The sequence below is a fragment of the Microtus oregoni genome, unplaced genomic scaffold (genome assembly GCF_018167655.1).
Source record: "Microtus oregoni isolate MIOR12 unplaced genomic scaffold, Mior012 000031F_ref0000149, whole genome shotgun sequence".
In the NCBI taxonomy this organism is placed as follows: Eukaryota; Metazoa; Chordata; class Mammalia; order Rodentia; family Cricetidae; genus Microtus; species Microtus oregoni.
Window position 1 is genome coordinate 29,084,512 of NW_024543090.1, and position 19,050 is coordinate 29,103,561.

At 43.7% G+C, this 19,050-nt stretch overlaps 1 protein-coding gene across 1 annotated transcript in view; it reads left to right on the forward strand.

The window, feature by feature from the left end:
* Positions 1-19,050, forward strand: part of LOC121465587 (acyl-coenzyme A oxidase-like protein) — a 300,287-nt gene that overhangs the window by 52,675 nt on the left and 228,562 nt on the right. The window contains exons 4-9 of the mRNA XM_041678830.1: positions 1,327-1,413; positions 1,983-2,081; positions 11,788-11,902; positions 12,494-12,580; positions 14,220-14,292; positions 18,485-18,617. Of these exons, the coding sequence (XP_041534764.1) occupies positions 1,327-1,413; positions 1,983-2,081; positions 11,788-11,902; positions 12,494-12,580; positions 14,220-14,292; positions 18,485-18,617 (594 nt within the window). The remainder of the gene's footprint in view (positions 1-1,326; positions 1,414-1,982; positions 2,082-11,787; positions 11,903-12,493; positions 12,581-14,219; positions 14,293-18,484; positions 18,618-19,050) is intronic.

Here is a 19,050-nt window from a genome sequence, read left to right on the forward strand (position 1 = left end):
TCCATGTGGAATCTAGATGTCTCTTCTTCTTCTTTGTGTTTCCGTCAACTTGACATCAACTAGAGTCACTTGGCAAGAGGGACCCTCAACTCTCCATTTGGCTTGTCCAGCATGCCTTGGTTAATGTTTGAAGTGGGAAAGAAAGCTCAGTCCCATGTGGGTGGTGCCACCCTGGGAAGCCCAGCCCCATGTGGGTGGTGCAACTTTGGAAAGCCCAGTCTCTTGTGGGTGGTGCCACCCTGGGAAGCCCAGCCCCTTGTGGGTGGTGCCATCTTAAGTGGGTGGTGCTGGGGTGTATAAGAGCAATAGAAAGCCATGGGGATCAAGCCAGTCAGTAATATTTCTCTGTAGTCTCTGATTATTAAGTTTTCTGCCTTGGCTTCTCTTGATGATGGCTGTAACCCAGAAGCTGAAAGAAACCCTTGACTCCCCCAAGTTGTTTTTGATTGTAATGTTTATCATATGGATAGGGATCAAACTAGGGTACCTCTCCTCTTTCTCTTTTTTAAACCTGCATCCACCTCCCCTTCCTCTTCCCCTTTCCCTGTCAGTAACACTTTCTCAGGGCTTACAAAAGGGCAGAGAGGGCGGTGGTGGCCCACACCTTTAATCCTAGCACTCGGGAGGCAAAGGCAGGTGGATCTCTGAGTTCGAGGCCAGTTTGGTCTACAAGAGCTAGTTCCGGGTTAGGCCCCAAAGCTACAGAGAAACCTTGTCTCAAAACAACAACAACAACAAAACAAACAAACAAACAAACAAACAAACAATTTTTCCCCGACGGTGGTGGCGCACTCCTTTAATCCCAGCACTCGGGTTCCAGGACTGGAACCAAAGCTACAGAGAGAAACCTTGTCTTGAGAAAAACCAACCCCCCCCCCCCCAAATAAAAAGGGCAGAGAAAGACCTGTGTAGCGTGAAGGATTCCTAGAGATACCCTGAAGTGCGATTTTAATTAGTCTTAATAATGGAAACCTAGTGTCAGGTATCAGGGTAAAAGCTGAAAGATCAGAGAAGTAAAGTAGCAACCACAGTCACCTCTTAACCTCTCCAACTCCTTTGACCAAAAAGGGCTGAGATCCTGTCTATACCCCACCTTATCACTTCCTCTCTCTGCCCAGCCTGTTCACTTCCTGTCTGTACAGCCCTTCAGAACTGTACGGTTAACTCGTGGCTAGATCCACCCTTTGGTCTCCAGGCAAGCTTTATTAGTCAGAACACAAAATATTACAACCAAATCAATCCTTGAATGGATTTTGACCAATGGGTCTAGCTGTTGCTAAGCTGTTGACTGTGGCTCGTCATTGTTTGTACTGTCCTTGTTTCTAGTGTGGAGTCATTTCTTTCCTATTTGGCGGTACCATCCTCAATCTTGGAAGTTCTGAACATGTTATCAAGTGGTATCAGCAACTCAAGGTATGATGCTTACTTTAGCAGATAGCTTTTTCCATGGAGATTTAAAAAAACAAAATCATACTACTTTTGTGTGTCTGTTTGATTAGAAACAAAACAGAATTCAAGTCTGCAAAAATTTTGACCCAAATGAGAATTTCAAGACTATCTTTTTACATACTACATCTACATCTGTCATATTCTTTTTTTAAAGATTAAAAAACTGTTTATGTGTATGGATGTTTTACCTGGCTGTGTGTTTGTGTACCACATGAGTGTGAGATGCCTTCAGAGGCTGGAAGGGGGTGTTGGATCCTCTGGAACTCGAGTTATGGATTGTCGGAAGCTATTACATAGATGCTGGGAACTGAACCTAGGTCCTCTGCAAAACAGGAAGTGCTCTAAACCGTGGAACCATCTTTCCAGGCTCATCTTCCATATTCCCAAATGCATAATAAACATCAACAAAATATGTTTTTATGGTTGTTTCCAGCTTTCTTCTCCTTTCCTTGCTAATATTGTTAGTGTCCTGAGGTCTTCAGTTAGAGTTCCTCTGACCATCTAACTTCCTTTTAATATTTCCTAAATTTCAGGAGCTGAAGTATACCGGGATGTTTGCAATGACGGAGAAAGGCCACGGGAGCAATGTGAGACAGATCCAGACTGAGGCTACCTTTGACCTTGACAATCAGGTGAGGGATCTGTTTTTTGTTTCATGGTTCTCTGCAATAGGGGACCTGCACAGACCACCCATCTTCCTGAGCCTGGCTTTACACCCTCAGCATGGTTCCCTGCAATAGGGGACCTGGACAGACCACCCCATCATCCTGAGCCTAGCTCCACACCCTCAGCATGGTTCCCTGCAATAGGGGACCTGCAGAGACCACCCCATCGTCCTGACCCTGGCTCCACACCCTCAGCATGGTTCCCTGCAATAGGGGATCTGGACAGACCACCCCATCGTCCTGAGCCTGGCTCTACACCCTTAGCATGTGCTCTGGTTGGGAAGCTTAGGCTCAGAACAGGTTGTTTTATGAATGGACATGGGCTCAACCTTTGGAAGCAATACCAGCCTATGCTACACACTTCCTGCCACCAACAGGACACAGCTCTGCACACATATTCTTTAGTTATTCCCTCGTAACGTTTCAATGGGAACAGCACTAGCCACATTGTTCTTCTTCCAACAGTAGTCTATGAGAAAGGAAGAGATGTCTTTGCTGTTTCTGCCTGGAGTACATGGCAGCACACCAAGAGTTGAGATTTTTCTGATCAGGAGATAAGTCCTCTATGCTGTCACAGCTGTTCCTCAGTATTCATGGACATCACAGCTTCTAGGAACCTCTGAAAAGTCTAAAATACACAGACGCTCAATTTCTTTCTATAAATAGCATAGTATTTGTGTAGGACATGCCAGACCTCCTCCATTTTGTATAAAAAATGATCTATTTACATCATTTTTGATGACTTCTAATACTTACTATAATAATGATGTTATGCATCTGTTAAACTGTATTATTTATCGAACGATGATAATAAAACCTTGTCTGTAGGTAGTAAGTATAGATGGAATTAAAATGTATCTCAATACATAGTTGATTGAATCCAGTGATATGGGACTCATGTGGATAGAGGGCAAATTAATTGCATTATGCAGTGTTCTTTTTGTGTGTGGTATCTTGAATTTAATTGGCCTCCATAAACTCATAGGGAGTGGCACTATTTGGAGGTATGGTCTCATTGAAGTAGATGTGGCTTTGTTGGATGGAGGAAGTGTGTCACCATGAGAGTGGGCTTTGAGGTCTCCTGTGCTCAAGCTTTGTCCAGTGTCTCAGTTCACTTTCTGTTACCTTGGGATCAAGATATAGAATTCTCAGCTCCTTCTCCAGCACCATGTCTGCCTGCATGCCACCATGTCCCACCATAATGATAGTGGACCAAACCTCTGAACTGTAAGCAACTCCAATTAAATGTTTTCCTTTATAAGAATTTCCATGGTCATGGTGTCTCTTCACAGCAATAAAAACTCTATAAAAGATGGAATTTGGTACCAGGGACTAGGATATTACTGTGATAGGCTTGACCATATTTTTGTTTGAAGGAATATGAACATTGGAACTATGTATTAGGAAGCATTTGGAACACTTTAAGCATTGTCTAATGGACCATACTAATAGGAACATGGAAGACAGTGGTGCTGAGTGTGAGTTGATGAACTGTGGGGGCCCAGATCAAAATGTTTCAGAGGATAAGAATTTTAGTATGTTGCCTCAAGATCATTCTTGTGATATTTAGTGAAGAATGTGGCTGCTTTTTGCCCTTGTTCAGAGTCTACCTGAGGCTAAAGTGAAGAGTTGTGGATTAACTCCTTTGGCAGAGGAAATCTCTTTAATTGTCTAGTATAGACTGTGTCATGTGGTTATTAGTGATAACTCTAATCAAGATTTATACTGAAAGGGAGTAAATTGAAGAAGGCAAAATACAAAATGTAAAATTTGAGGAGAAAGGGGGCAACAGGAAATGGAATGGTGCTAAATCCCGCATTCAAGGAGAAAGACAGATTAAGAAATGGAATAAAGGCAGTGGTGACCTCAGGGAACTATCCCACCAGCTAAGTTTCCAACTTGGGAAAAGGAATTAAAGAAAAGCTTAGAGCTGGGTGTGGTGGTAGATACCTTTAATCCCAGCACTCCAGAGGTGGAGGCTGGCAGATCTCTGAGGCCAGCCTGGTCTACAGATCCAACTTCAAGACAGCCAAGCTTAGGCTGCAAAGGAAACCATTGAAAAGAGAAAGTTGGTGAAGATGTAATTGAATGAGGAGGGCCATGTTCCAGTCCCAGTAAGCAGCAGAAGATGGCAGCTTTAGTCACGTGGTTCTGGAGTTAAGGATAGAAGAAAGGGGCTATGGAATTTGTCTCTTTGACTAAGAAAGTTGTTGAGGTCAGGCAGATGTCATGAGTGTCCCTAAATGGAGACCTGGAGGGGCCATTACATAAAGCTGTGAAGTTGAAACCTGGATGGCCTTGGAGACCCCAAGATATTGGAGATGCCAGACCCATGGGATACCTGCTAAGGAAAACTGCTAACAGGGAGTGGAACTAGCCCAAGAGACGAAGTGAGTTGCAGTCAACAAAGCTGAAAGGAGTTGGAGATCTGAAGAGCATTTTGACATCTGACATGGTGATACAGAGTTTGGTGTTTGCTCAGCTGGTTTTTTATCTTGTTTTGGTTCAGTATTTCCTCTCTATGCTTCCTTCCATATGTTTTGGAACAGTAATGTATATCCTGTGCCATTACGTGTTGGAAGTATGTGATTAGATTTTTTTATTTTGATTTTATAGGGGATTATAGTTAAGAGATTGCATGAATTTCAGAAGAGACTTTGAACTTTGGAGTTTTAAACATTGTTGAGACTATGATAGACTATGGGGACTTTTGAAGCTGGACTAAATGCATTTTGCATTATGATACTGTTACAGGCTTATAGGGGTCCTGGTGTGGAATGTGGTAGTTTGAATGTAATTGACCCCATAGTCTCATAGGGAGTGGCACTATGAGGAGGTGTGGCTTTGTTGGAGTGGGTATGGCCTTGTTGGGGGAAGTGTGTCACCTTGGGAGCTATCTTTGAAGTCTCCTATGCTCAAGCTATGCCCAGTGTCTCAGTTCACTTCTTGTTGTCTCTGGGTCAAGGTGTAGAATTCTCAACTCCTTCTCCAGCACCATATTTGCCTGCATGCCACCACGTCCCACCATAATGATAATGAACTGAAACTATAAACCACCCCAATTAAATGCTTTCTCTTGTAAGAGTTGCCATGGTCATGGTGTCTCTTTACAACATTAGAAACCGTAAAATGTTATGTGAGCGTATGTGTGGTTTATGTGCACCTATGCCTGTGCATATGGAGGCCAGAAGAAGATGCAGAGTGCCCTGCCTTACCATGCTCTACCTTATTCTCTCGAGACAGGGTCTCCCACTGAATCTGGACAGAGATAGGCTAGCAGCCAGCATGGCCCAGTGATGCTCCTGGTTCTGCCCAACACAGCATAGGGTCTCACCTGTGTTTTCACCAGGGTCCTGGGGATTTAAACTCAGGTCCTCATGCTTGAGAAGCAAGTGTTCTTCCCCACCGAGTCATCTCCTAGCCCCTGTGTGGTTTTCCTAACTCACATGGATTTTACTTGACAACCTGAAGGCACTGTAGTGTTGCTTTTTCTCCTTTTTATTCATGTGATGAACTCTATTCTTTTCCTTTCCATTTTGTTCTTTTGCTTCTCTTTTCTTTGATTTTCTTCATTCCCCTTCCCTTTAAAATATGTGTGTGTGTGTGTGTGTGTGTGTGTGTGTGTGTGTGTTGTAGTAGGAGCGGCGGGGCTGCGTCCCTGGCACCCGGCCGCCCACACGGCTAGCTTTACCTGAAATAATTACACGGACACTGTATTCTTTTAAACACCGCTTGGCCCATTATATCTAGCCTTTTCTCGGCTAACTCTCGCACCTGGACTAGCCCATTTCTTATAATCTGTGTAGCCCACGAGCTGGCTTACCAGGAATGATCTTTTTTTTATTTTTTTTATTTTTTATTTTTTTTTACCAGGAATGATCTTAACCTGTGTCTGCCTGGAGTGGGAGAATTATGGCGACCCTATGACTCAGCTTCTTTCTCCCAGCATTCTGTTCTGTTTACTCCACCCACCTATGTTTTAACCTATGAGGGCCAAGCAGTTTCTTTATTGCTTAACCAATGAAATCAACAGATTGATGTATGACACTCCCCCATCATGTGTGTGTGTGTGTGTGTGTGTGTGTGTATTGTGTGAGTGCGCACGCACGTGTGTGCCACAGTATGTGTGTGAGGTTAGAAGACAACTTGTTGGATTCAGGTCTCTCCTTCCATCATGTGGGTACTAGGGATTGAACCCAGGTCATTAGACTTGGTGGTGAGTGTCTCTACCCACCGAGCCATCTCAATCACCGGCCCTCTTTTCCCTTATTAATTAAACATGTTGGTGAAGACCTTCTAATCTGGCGTCTTTCTCCATAATGGACCATAACCAAAGCAATGTGGAAGCTCTTCTTGGTAGTTCTCCACTGGACCCCTCCACGCCCATAAAGAAAGCCACTGTTGAATTCTGTTACCCTCTTTGCACTTTCTTATCTGGTACTCGGTATTCCTAAGGACTACAAAGGGACAACTGAATTCTGTTGTGTGTAGCTGTGTTTGTGAGTGGGCTGGGGAGGGGACATTACACTAGTGTCTGTGTGTCTAGTTCTATTCTTCCATTTCCTCCGAGTTTGCCTTTCTGAATCAGGAATTTAATAAAGTAAGTTTTTTTTTGACTGACAAATCTTCAGTGGGTGAGTGACCAGTGCTGAGAATGCCCTAGTCAGTGACCAGTGCTAAGAATGCCCTATTCAGTGACCAGTATTGAGAATGCCCTATTCAGTGACCAGTGGCTTAGAGGATAGTTTCCCTGCCCTGATGTTCATTCTTTGCAGCGGTCAGTGATCTCCCAGGTTGTGGGAAATGCAAGGACTGTGCCCTGCCATGCTGGCCCAGCTTCTTCTCTATGCTGCCTGTATTCTTTCGCATCAGCACTCCCTTTAAGAAGGTTAAGCAGTTCCTGCAAGTAGAGAATTCAAGTGGTAGAAGGCACTAAGCTAAGCCCTGAGATAACCAGCCAACAAAACTTTGTTGTCCCTATTTTATGGATAGAAACTAAGACTCACAGAAGTTAGGGACCTGACTATAGTGACAAAGTAGCAGAGTTAAGGAGTCTTAGGCTGAAATGGAACTGTCTTTAAGAGTGTGGGTTATTTACCCGATATCTTGTGGGTTATAACTGACCACTTTTGTCCTTTTCCCAGGCTTGCAATCGTTACTGTGAAGGGAAAAAACACCCACAATTCTTACTTGTTTCTTCTTTCAATTTCTTTTTTGACAAAAAAATAATTTCTTGCATTGGTCCCATTTTCCCCAAACAGCATAAATGATTTTGTCACCTGATGGGCCTCTGCAGCTGCCTCTTTCTGACAGGGGAGTTGCAGATGAGGAAAATGGTGAGCACTGTCTCTCCAGTGGGTGGGAGAGAGACAAGTCAGTCATGAACTTCTGCCAGGAGGAAAGCAGGATGGTGGGGGGTGAGGGGCACAGCGGGGGGGGGGGGGGGGGACTGACACAGCAGGGGGTGGTTTCTCCCTTGGATTCACATTTCTCCTTTTGAAAGTGTGTTGCATATCAAATGAATCTTGCTTCCATCGCTTACTGGTTTTGGTTTTTGGTTCTTTTGTTTTCATTTGTAGGGGACTAGATCAGCCAGCGGTATGTTAGCTGTGAGATAAGAGCTTTATTTTCATACTCTGTGCTAACTAGCAAAAATAAGTGCGGCTACGGCCAAAGCTTTTTAATTTTTATTTTAAATCTATTATCTATCTATCTATCTATCTATCTATCTATCTATCTATCTATCGTGTGTGCATACACATGCATGTACCACAGCACTCATGTGGAGGTCAGAGAACAATTTTCTGGAGTCTGTTCTCTCCTTTCTGCCATAAGGGTTCCAGAAATTAAATTCAGGTTATTAGGCTTTGAAACAAATGCCATTAGTGACTGAGTCATCTCACTGGCCCTTTTTGACTTTCAAAAAGATTTTATTTTACATTTTACATTATGAACATGTGTGTGTGTGTGTGTTGGTATGTGTATAATGTGAGCGCAGGTCTCTTCAGAGCCCAGGGATGTGGGCTGTCCTGGAACTGGAGTTACACAGTTACAGGCAGTTGTGAGCTGCCTGACAGGGCTGCTGAGAACCAAAGTCAGCTCCTTTGTAAGAGCCGTGCATTCCTGAACCACTGAGCCATCTCCCCAGCCCTCTCCTTTCCTATTTTTTATTTTATTTTTACATTTCTTAGTCTTTGCAACTTTGACCATTTTGCTGGTCTTTACCAAGTAATCATAATTGTAACCAGCACACATGCTGGGCATTGTTTAGGTTACAGTTTGAACTCCAGCATTTTGGCTGATACAAACTTTCCACATGCAGTCTCTTGCCAGAAGTGACAAACTTCTTCCCGGGGTGTATTAGATGTGTAGAGGACCAGTATGCGTGGCCTCCCACCTTCTCTCCTGGCAGCCTGGTGTTTCCAGAGCTCTCTTCTCAGTATGAGTGGCCTCCCACCTTCTCTCCTGGCAGCCCGGTGTTTCCAGGGCTCTTTTCTCCCTCCCCATCATGCACATGGGTTGTTTTGTCTTCGTGCCCATTGCATGCAACCTTGAATTCATTCTCCTGCTTCCAGAAGCCCTGGCTGACCAGATAAACCAAGGGCAATCTCGAGAGACTTCTCTTGAAGAGATTCAACTCGCCCATGTATTTTTTTTTTCTGAAAAGCCCCTGCACATGTTAAAGGTTTTCCTGTACAAACTGATGTCAGAGATTGTTTTCTTAGGCTTTGAGACTGTATTTCTTGGCCCGATGGGAAAGCACAGTCTATACACTTTATAATCTGAAATCTGAGATAATCCTTGTGTGACCAAGAACATGTTGGTTTAGCTGAATCATATCTTCTACATTGTCAACTCCAATTAAGTAGCCAGTTCAGCTTTCTGCCATTTTTCTCTGGGCCCCTGACCTGTCATAGGTACCCTGTACTCAGAACTAGCAATGTGGTTGGTACCGCCTTGGGAAGAGGTTTAAGAGAAACCTATGTGGTGAGCAAGAGTGGGGAGATCCGAGCCTTGAAGGCAATATTTTCACCGGCTAGTAGGAAAGAGACGCCTAGATTTGAGCAGAGACTGGAAACCAACCCTACATGTGGTCCCTGCTTCTACAGGCTGGAGCTGGTTTCAGGGTCTTTGGAGCTGGAATCACTGGCTATTACTGAGACAAACTGCATGGGGCATTCTAAGATCCCCTCAGAAGACCACGGCTCCTTTGCAGGTGTCTCTGTACCAAGGGCTTGGGCATGTGGCTCTAGTCTGGGACCCTGGGGACTCTTTTACATTCACTGACTAGTAAGATGTTCACAGTAGGTTCTGAGACAACCAGCCAAAGGGTTTGGTGGGTGTTTTCTTTAACTTTAAAAAAAAAATCTAAATTAAAATTATTTTGGGGCGATATGCTAAGCAGTATAGGAATAACGCACAGATGCCTGTTTTGCTGGCAGTCAAGCACATGGCTTCGGCTTCTTAATGAATAGGTTGTGATTTAAACAAAGTTCTTATCATGGCTGCAGGATGGCCAGGCCTGTGCAATTGTGGAAAGCTTGAGAACTCAAGAGATTTACCTAGAAAGGGAAGACAAAGTGAAACATATGTTGTGTAGAAACAAACCATCCAGGGCCCTGGGTCATTGGGCTGCTCCCTCTTTTCATGGGCACCTCATAGGTGAGGTGTTTGAGAGTGAGGGGTATGTGGAGAGCTAAATACATTCTACCAGAACCTGTGTGCCCCCTTCCGTGTGTGTGTGTGTGTGTGTGTGTGTGTGTGTGTGTGTGTGTGTGTCATGGGGAGTAAACCCATTACTTTGAGGCCAGAAAGTATTCAACCTCTGAGCTGTAAGCCCATCCTTTTATTTTTATTTTGAGAAAAGGCTTTGCTAAATTGCCTAGGCTGCCCTTAAACTCACTGTGAGGTCCAGGCAGTTTTTGAATGTATAGTCTTCTTGTCTCAGCCTCCCATGTAGCTGAACTTGGGGTCTGTGTCAGCACATCTAGCTCTTGTAGAGGTTTTGGTGTTGGGTTCTTTAAAAGGTGAAACCACAGTTTGAAGTAGTCGGATAAGAGAAATTGATAATTGAAGAAATAGTTAGCATGTTGAAAACCAGTGGGTGAAGAAGACAGCACACATCAGCCTGACACTGTTAAAGACAGAGATGGGAAATGAATGAATGAAAACTGGCTGCTTTTTTTTTTTTTTTTTGGTTTTTCGAGACAGGGTTTCTCTGTGGCTTTGGAGCCTGTCCTGGAACTAGCTCTGTATACCAGGCTGGTCTCGAACTCACAGAGATCCGCCTACCTCTGCCTCCCGAGTGCTGGGATTAAAGGCGTGCGCCACCATTTTTTTAAATTTATTTATTTATTAAAGATTTCTGCCTACTCCCCGCCACCGCCTCCCATTTCCCTCCCCATCCCCCGATCAAGTCCCCCTCCCTCATCAGCTCGAAGAGCAATCAGGGTTCCCTGATGTGTGGGAAGTCCAAGGACCACCCACCTCCATCCAGGTCTAGTAAGGTGAGCATCCAAACTGCCTAGCCCCCCCACCCCCCAAAGCCAGTACGTGCAGTAGGATCAAAAACCCACTGCCATTGTTCTTGAGTTCTCAGTAGTTCTCATTGTCTGCTATGTTCAGCAAGTCCGGTTTTATCCCAGGCTTTTTCAGACCCAGGCCAGCTGGCCTTAGTGGATTCCCGATAGAACATCCCCATTGTCTCAGTGTGTGGGTGCACCCCTCGCAGTCCTGAGTTCCTTGCTCGTGCTCTCTCTCCTTCTGCTCCTGATTTGGACCTTGAGATTTCAGTCCGATGCTCCAATGTGGGTCTCTGTCTCTGTCTCCTTTCATCACCTGATGAAGGTTAATATTCAGGAGGATGCCTATATGTTTGTCCTTGGATTCACCTTCTTATTTAGCTTCTCTAGGATCGCGAATTATAGGCTCAATGTCCTTTATTTATGGCTAGAAACCAAATATGAGTGAGTACATCCCATGTTCCTCTTTTTGGGTCTGGCTTACCTCACTCAGGATAGTGTTTTCTATTTCCATCCATTTGTATGCAAAATTCAAGAAGTCCTTGTTTTTTTACTGCTGAGTAGCACTCTAATATGTATATATTCCATACTTTCTTCATCCATTCTTCCATTGAAGGGCATCTAGGTTGTTTCCAGGTTCTGGCTATTACAAACAATGCTGCTATGAACATAGTTGAACATATACTTTTGTTGTATGATAGGGCTTCTCTTGGGTATATTCCCAAGAGTGGTATTGCTGGGTCCAGGGGTAGGTTGATCCCGAATTTCCTAAGAAACTGCCACACTGCTTTCCAAAGTGGTTGCACAAGTTTGCATTCCTACCAGCAATGGATGAGTGTACCCCTTTCTCCACAACCTCTCCAGCAAAGGCTATCATTGGTGTTTTTTATTTTCTGGCTGCTTATTTTTCTGATTGAATTACCCACCAGAAACTAAAACCCATTTCCAGTCACCGTCAAAGCAAAGATGGAGGTAAAGTACATTCGCAGACTGACAGACAGCACAAAGTTCAGAGTTAAGACAGTGGCTTCCCAGGAGCCCCTGAGTCTTCTTGACACTGCAGATCTGTTTTAAGGTTTTCATTGTGTTGAATTAGGGGTTCAAGTGAGCCACATGGAGGCAAATACTCTGTGGCTTCCTCTTCTGTGCAGGAGTTCGTGATTGACACGCCGTGTGAAGATGCCCAGAAGATGTACATCGGCAACGCCATGGACGGGAACTGTGCTGCCGTCTTCGCCCAGCTCATCATTGAGGGAAAGTCACAAGGTTTGTTACCAACATGAAAGAATCCTCTTTGTTATTGCTGTTTTCCCATCAGGTGAAAATGGGCCTCACAGGGCCAGTTTTGTCTTGTAAAAATATGTACTAACTTTATCTTACATAGAAAAGTGGTGACCAAATTTGCTGACATTAGTCGCTGCTGTGTGCAGTGCCTAGAACTCAATGGATTTGGAATGTAACAATGTCATATTGCTCCAGAGAAGAAGTTTTATTCTTTTATTTTTATTTTTCACTGGGTAGCCTGGCTATTCTAGAATTCTCTATGTAGACCAGGCTGGCCTTGAACTTACAGAGATCCACCTATCTCTGCCTCCCAAATGTTGGTATTAAAGACACATGCCCTTACACAGAGCTTGAAGGTTTATTCTTCACAAGGAGTCATCTAGGGCCGGGATGGTAGCTTACTCCTGTAACTCCAACACTTGGAAGGCAGAGACAGGAGGATTAACTTGAATTAGAGTCCACCTTGATCTATATGGTGAGTTCTATGCCATCTAGGGTTATATATTGAGACTTTGTCTCTACAGCAGTGAAAAAGGGAGGCCTACTAAGGTCCTGTCTCTGTGCCTTCCTTAGGGCCCCACTGTTTCATCGTTCCCATCAGGGATGAGCACGGAAACTTGTATCCAGGGGTGACAGCTATTGATATGATGCATAAAGAAGGTGAGTCCTCAGGTGACCCTCCTCTGTGCTGGCTGATACCCCCCATGGGTCCTCCAGCCCCCACCACAGCCAAGGAGAATCTAACCACCTTCATCTCCAGGAAACCAAACTGCCAGGGGACCATACATTGATATTGTTATCTCCCAGCTTCTCAGTTGCTTAGTGACAAAGACGCTTAGTCTCCAATGGGTGTCTCAACTTTTCTTTTCTTAGACTTGTGCAGGTATCAGCTCTCTGGTGACTTTTCACCTCCAGATGGATGTTTGTGTCCAGACAGCCCTTTCTGAGCCTTGAGCACTGTCTCAGGACATTTGTGACACAACTAAGTCCTCACAGTTTTGGAGGATAGAGGCCTGAGATGAGGGAGCTGCCAGGGTTGACTCCTTCTGATGGGGGCAATGGAAGGTTTTGGTCCAGGACTCTTGCCCCAGCTTGTGAATGTCATTTTTACACGAGCATGAAGTCTCCCTGTGTACATATCTGTCTCCAGGTTTGTCCTTCTTATAAGAACTTCTATCATTTATATTAGGGCCCACTTTAATGACCCCATTTTAACTTGGTTGCCTCTGTTTCTAAACAAGGTCGCATTGCAAATATGGGGCTTACGGCTTCAATCTACAAATCGGATAGGGGAGGACACAATTCATCCCATAGCTCTCAATGAGATCAGGTTTCCAAGGTGAAGCCAGCTAAAGAAAGGGATGTAGGAGTTAAGAAAAGAGAGAAGAGAGAGAGGAAGGGGTAGGGGAGGCACGTTGGACAGCGGAGGAGTAATCCCTTCCTACCTTTAGTATAGGCAACCACTGCTGCCAGGCATGGCCCCTGAAAGTACCTCGAGTGTCAAAGTCTGCTGAGAGCGGAGGGACAGGCCACTGCTGATGAAATCATGCCACATGTTGACAGCATTGGCAGCTGCAGAAAGACTGCTTTGGTTTTCCCATGTCTTCTGCTATTTACTTTCACTAGCTCATCCTGTGCCTGAGGAGGAAGCATGAACCGTGCATGGAGACAGGCTGGTCTGTCTCCAGTGTCCCATGCTTTCTCTTGCCTCAACACTCTTTTTTTTAATTTTTATCTACTTATTTAGCTTTAAATTATATTTTATGTATGAGTATTTTCTTGCATGTCTGCGTACCACATGTGAGCTGAGTGCTCAGGGAGATTGGAAGGAAGCCTCAGTCTCTTGGAACTGGAGTTGCTGATGGTTGTGAGCCACCCTGTGGGTTCTCAGAACTGAACCTGGGTCTTCTGCAAGAGCAACAAGTGCTCTTAATCACTGAGCTGTCTCCTCAGGCCCTGAACTCTTTCCTTTTAATAATGTTTGCTGTTGGGGAGGGAGATGTGCCCCATCAGACCCTGAACTTGAGTTTCTAGCACATTGTGGGGGGCAGGGGCTGCAAACAAGGAAAACCACATCATTGTCTGGTTCTTCTTCAAGGTGGGGGTTGGGAATGGGCCAGGTGTGTCTGAGCCAGGGCCCAGAGAACAAACAGACAACATCCTAGGCATACTCCCTAACAAAAGAACACCTGCAGTTCTGGAAATGTTTAAGGTTTGTGTTTTAGGCCAAGAAGCTGAGACCATCTTGGAATGTTGTGTAGCTTCCCCTTGCATCTCCATTTGAAATCTGTCCCCCCAGGTCTGAACGGTGTGGATAACGGAATTTTGATGTTTAACAAGGTTCGAATTCCAAGAGAGAACCTGCTGGATAAGTGAGTAATTTTTTCTTTAAGGTCTGTGTAGATGGTCTCCTTGTTCCCAAAAATGAGGCCTCTAGTTTTGGGGTCTTGCAGACTGCAGGACCAAGTGGTCTCCCCTCAAGGGTTTCCACAACTGACTGGAAAAGGTAGATAAGCAAATAGTGAAAAATCTAAATGCTCCAACATGACATCTGTCAGACATAATGCTTGTTACGGTAGACTTTTCTCTATGCCAATATGTCTAAAAAAAGAGACCTATATTAGAATTTTAACATAGAGTATCTTCTATTCTTTTAAGAATTCCCATTAAAATGTACCATAGCACTATGCTAAATAACTGATGAATTATGTCCCCAGTTTCTTGTTGTTTGGCATTTAACTTCTTTTTATTTTGGCAATTGTTTTTTTCCCATTTATTTATTTATTTTTAATTAAAAATTTCCACCTCCTCCCCTCCTCCCATTTCCCTCCCCCTTCCCCCTTCCCCTCTCCCTTCCTCTCCAGTCCAAAGAGCAGTCAGGTTCCCTGCCCTGTGGGAAGTCCAAGGTCCTCCCCCCTCCATCCAGGTCTAGAAAGGTGAGCATCCAAACAGACTAGGCTCCCACAAAGCCAGTACATGCAGTAGAATCAAAACCCAGTGCCATTGTCTTTGGCTTCTCAGTCAGCCCTCCTTGTCCGCCACGTTCCGAGAGTCCAATTTGATCACATGCTCCATCAGTCCCAGTCCAGCTGGCCTTGGTGAGCTCCCACCGTCTCAGTGGGTGGGTGCACCCCTCGCGGTCTGATGTGCGCTGCTTGCTTCCCCTGTGGGTGTGAAAAGTTAAGACACTCCCCCTTTTGATTATTATCAAAATACACTGTATGCATGCATGAAATTCTCAAAGAATAAATAAAAAATATTGTATTAGAAAAAAGACACCTTTCATCTGAGGAGGTAGTTAAAACTACTGTCAATTGGAGGGAGAATGCCCAAGCATCCACAAGGTAGTCAAGGTGACTCAAACAGGGAGGTGGATGTTTCCTTCTCTGGTGTGATCACTGATGAAAGTTAGGGTTAAAGATGATATTTTTTTTTTGCAGATTCTCGGAAACACCAGCTACCTCAGTGCCTCAGCTGTGTTTCCTGTGGTCTGTAAATCCAGAGCCAGAGCTGCACTTAGATCACTGGTAGAGCCAACAATCTGGGCATACACATAAGCTTTCTATTTCACTTTGCAGTGGAGTTTTCCCTTTACTTATCTTTGCTCCTTACAAGTTCTTGTCAACAAATACATGTAGTCACTTGCAAAAGTCAAAGAAAATTGTGTGGGAAACAAACTTAGAATGGGCCACATTCTCTTTGTCTCCCACCTTATGTAAAATGGTGGTAAATAGAACAGAAACAGCAAAGACATCTTTACAGATGTCCTGGAAAATCTCAGCAGATACCAGTGCTTGTGAAAGTGGGTCTGAGGCCCACTAGCCTTCCCTAGAGTCTCCTGTCCATTTCCTAGGCTCCTGTCAGCATCACCCGGTTTCTGTCTGTTTCCTAGGCTCCTGTCAGCATCACCCACTCTGGGGGATGGAAGGGAGGGAGAAAAGTCACAATGGGCAGCTTCCCATATTCTATCACCCTAACCAGATCCCAGTGTCCGGTGTGGCCTCAGAAGCTACTGGCCAATGGGAAGGGCTTAGCAAAAGCACTAGAGATTAGCAAATCAGATTCCATGAGAAAGCAGAATGATAGTGGACTTGTTTGTAGTTAATCATTTTGATGAGCAAGATTTGATTTATAACATTATTTTGTTACCATTTAAGTTGTCCCCCATAACTGCAAAACAGCAGTAGCCACATGGGGTTTTAAAGGAGCAAGTTTTGGTTCATCACTTGAATAGAAAGTGAGCCAGTTCATAGATGTAAGCAAATGATTCAATATAATCTCTCTAAAAAAAAACTCAGCTGCCATTTTCATTTTTGAAGAAATTAATAAACTCATCCTAAAATTTACATGCAAGTATAGGAAACTTAGAGCAGAGAAAAACCATCTTTATAAAGAATACAGTAGGAGGATTCATACTTGGAATCTGAAAGCTGAAGACCAAGCTGTGGTAATCCTGACTGCATGGCGTTAACATAAGGGATATATATGGACAATGGGATAGAATAGTGTACACATAAATTTATTGACAATTACTAGACTTCTGGAGAACCAAGACAGAAAGGAAACAATAGTCTTTTCAACAAGTGGTTCCAGAACATGTGGCTGTCTATATTCAAAAATGTTAGGTTGAATTATTACCTCACACCACCCAGCACAGATGCACACAGTTCTTAGAAGAGGCCTGGGCTATACAGCTAGTGACCTTGGTCTCATCAGTGAGTTTTTTTTTTAAGATTTATTTATTTATTATGTATACAACATTCTGCCTCCATGTATGCCCACATGCCAGAAGAGGGCATCAGATCTCATTACAGATGGTTGTGAGCTACCATGTGGTTGCTGGGAATCGAACTCAGGACCTCTGGAAGAGCAGCCAGTGCTCTTAACCACTGAGCCATCTCTCCAGCCCCTCATCAGTGAGTTTTAAAATGTGACACCAAAGATACAGGCAAAGAAAAACCAAAGAAAAAGTAGCGCACTTGAAGTTTATAAAAAATTGTAAAAACTTAGTGAAAATTGACTTTTGAGCTGAAAAAGACTTGTGAATCAAACATATTATAAGGGCGTAGCCTTCAGAATGGGAGAACTATGCCAGTTAATTATACAGACAACCAGTTAAAAAACTAAACAAAATATCATTAGACATTTTCCCAAAGAAGATAGTCAACCTTCTAATAAAGCATGAAAGAAAACTCCCCAACTCCCCACTGTCAATGGGAGGCTGCTGTCCAATCCCAGTGAGATGCCATTCTGCACCCCTTAGGACGTCTGTGCTAAAACTTGCAGACAATACCAAGTACTGTTGAAGATGAAGATATTGGATCTGACACGTGGCACTGGCAGTGTTGTAACATGTCTTCATAGATTTGGAAAGTCACTTAGCAGTTTCTCAAAAGTTTTAAGTTTGGACTGGAGAGGTGGCATGGCAGTTGAGAGTGTTTGTTCCTCTTGCAAGGAAGCAGATTCAGTTCCCAGCACCCACATAATGGCTCATGAATGTCTAACTTCAGTTCCAGAGGATCTAATGTTAATCAGATGTTTATTGCATCTCATTTCATCTTCTTCTGGCCTCAGTGAGCTCCTTTACTCAAGTGGTGTGCATTAAACTCGTGCAGCACACACACACAAATAATATATAAATCTTTTTTAAAATGTTGGAAGTTAGATGATTCAACAGTTTTATTTCCAGATGCACATGTATATCTGTATATGTTATGTGTGTGTACATCCATACATATATACATAGATATGTGTGTGTTATATACATATAAACATTGTCCATATGCTCATTGAAATGTGTACATCTATTTGTCCCAAATAAACTTGAGCACAAATAGTTATAACATAATTATCCATAATATCCCCAAAGTGGAAAAATTCTAACATCTGTTAGCTGATAAATGCTAAAGATGATTGGGTGAAATATTCCTCCATAAAAAAATAAGTAGTGATATAAACTATATAGCATAGGTGAACCTTGCAAACCCTGTGCCAAGTGAAAGAAGCTGGATACAAAATGACATGATATATTTTGTTCCCTTTGATGCAAAGAGTAGGATGATCCATAAGGACAGGAAGTTGTTAGCTATGGACTGGAGGGTGGAGATATAGAGAGTGAGTTCAGCTGGGGTGGGGTTTCTCTAGGATGGTGAAAAGTTTTGGAGTTGAGGAGTAATAATGGTTGTAGAACTTTGTGAAAATTCTAAACCCCACCAAATCCAGATGCTGTAAACAGCTGAATTGTATGGGATGTTCATTACATCACCTTGTTTTCAACAAGCAAGCCAGGGTGTTTGCCCATCCAGGCCCTGGCTTTGGTTTGATGGTGGTGGTCTTCCTGCTATTCCTTTGTGGGAGCTGCTTCTCCACTGCAGGCTGGCAGTGGTAGAGAACCTGTACTTACCTTCAAGTCAAGCCCTTCTCAGCATTCCCTTGGAGACGCTCCCAGGAGTCCCATTTCTGTGTGTACAGGGGAGTCACACGATTTCATTTCTAGCAGCACCATACTTTGTTTTGTCTTAAACACCGTCCTCTTTTCCATCCTGCTTCCCTACATCCTCACAGGTTTGGTTCTGTGACTCCAGATGGACAGTACTATTCACCCATTCAAAACAAGAGTACAAGATTCAACGCAATGCTGGCAATGCTGACCCCTTCAAGACTGGCAGTGGCTTTCAACGCCATGGGTACCATGAAGGTAGTAGACTCTGATTCTAATTAACTTTACTGCTTGTTGTTTCCAGGATGAGTAACAATATCAGAGGCTAAGATTCTCAACTCACAGTTACATGGGGCCAGAGATATTCATGGTATGCTGAGGAGGGCTGTTTAACCGTGAATACAGATCATTTCTGCATCCTCGGACTATCTTTCATCTATCTGTATCTCAGATATGCATTGCTAGGCAAAAGCAGCAGCATTATAAAAGGTGACCCAGAGAGACTATCTTCTTTAAGATGAGTGTGTCTGCTAGAAAGCAATTAAGCATCAACTCACATGGGAAGGTCATCATTTCTTTGCTTAGTTCTTCGATGCCTATTGCTCTACACATGCTAGTCAGGTGTGATGTTTACCAGCCTGAAAAAAATGGACAAGCAGGAACGGGGAACTGATTCAGGGTTGTCTTGAGT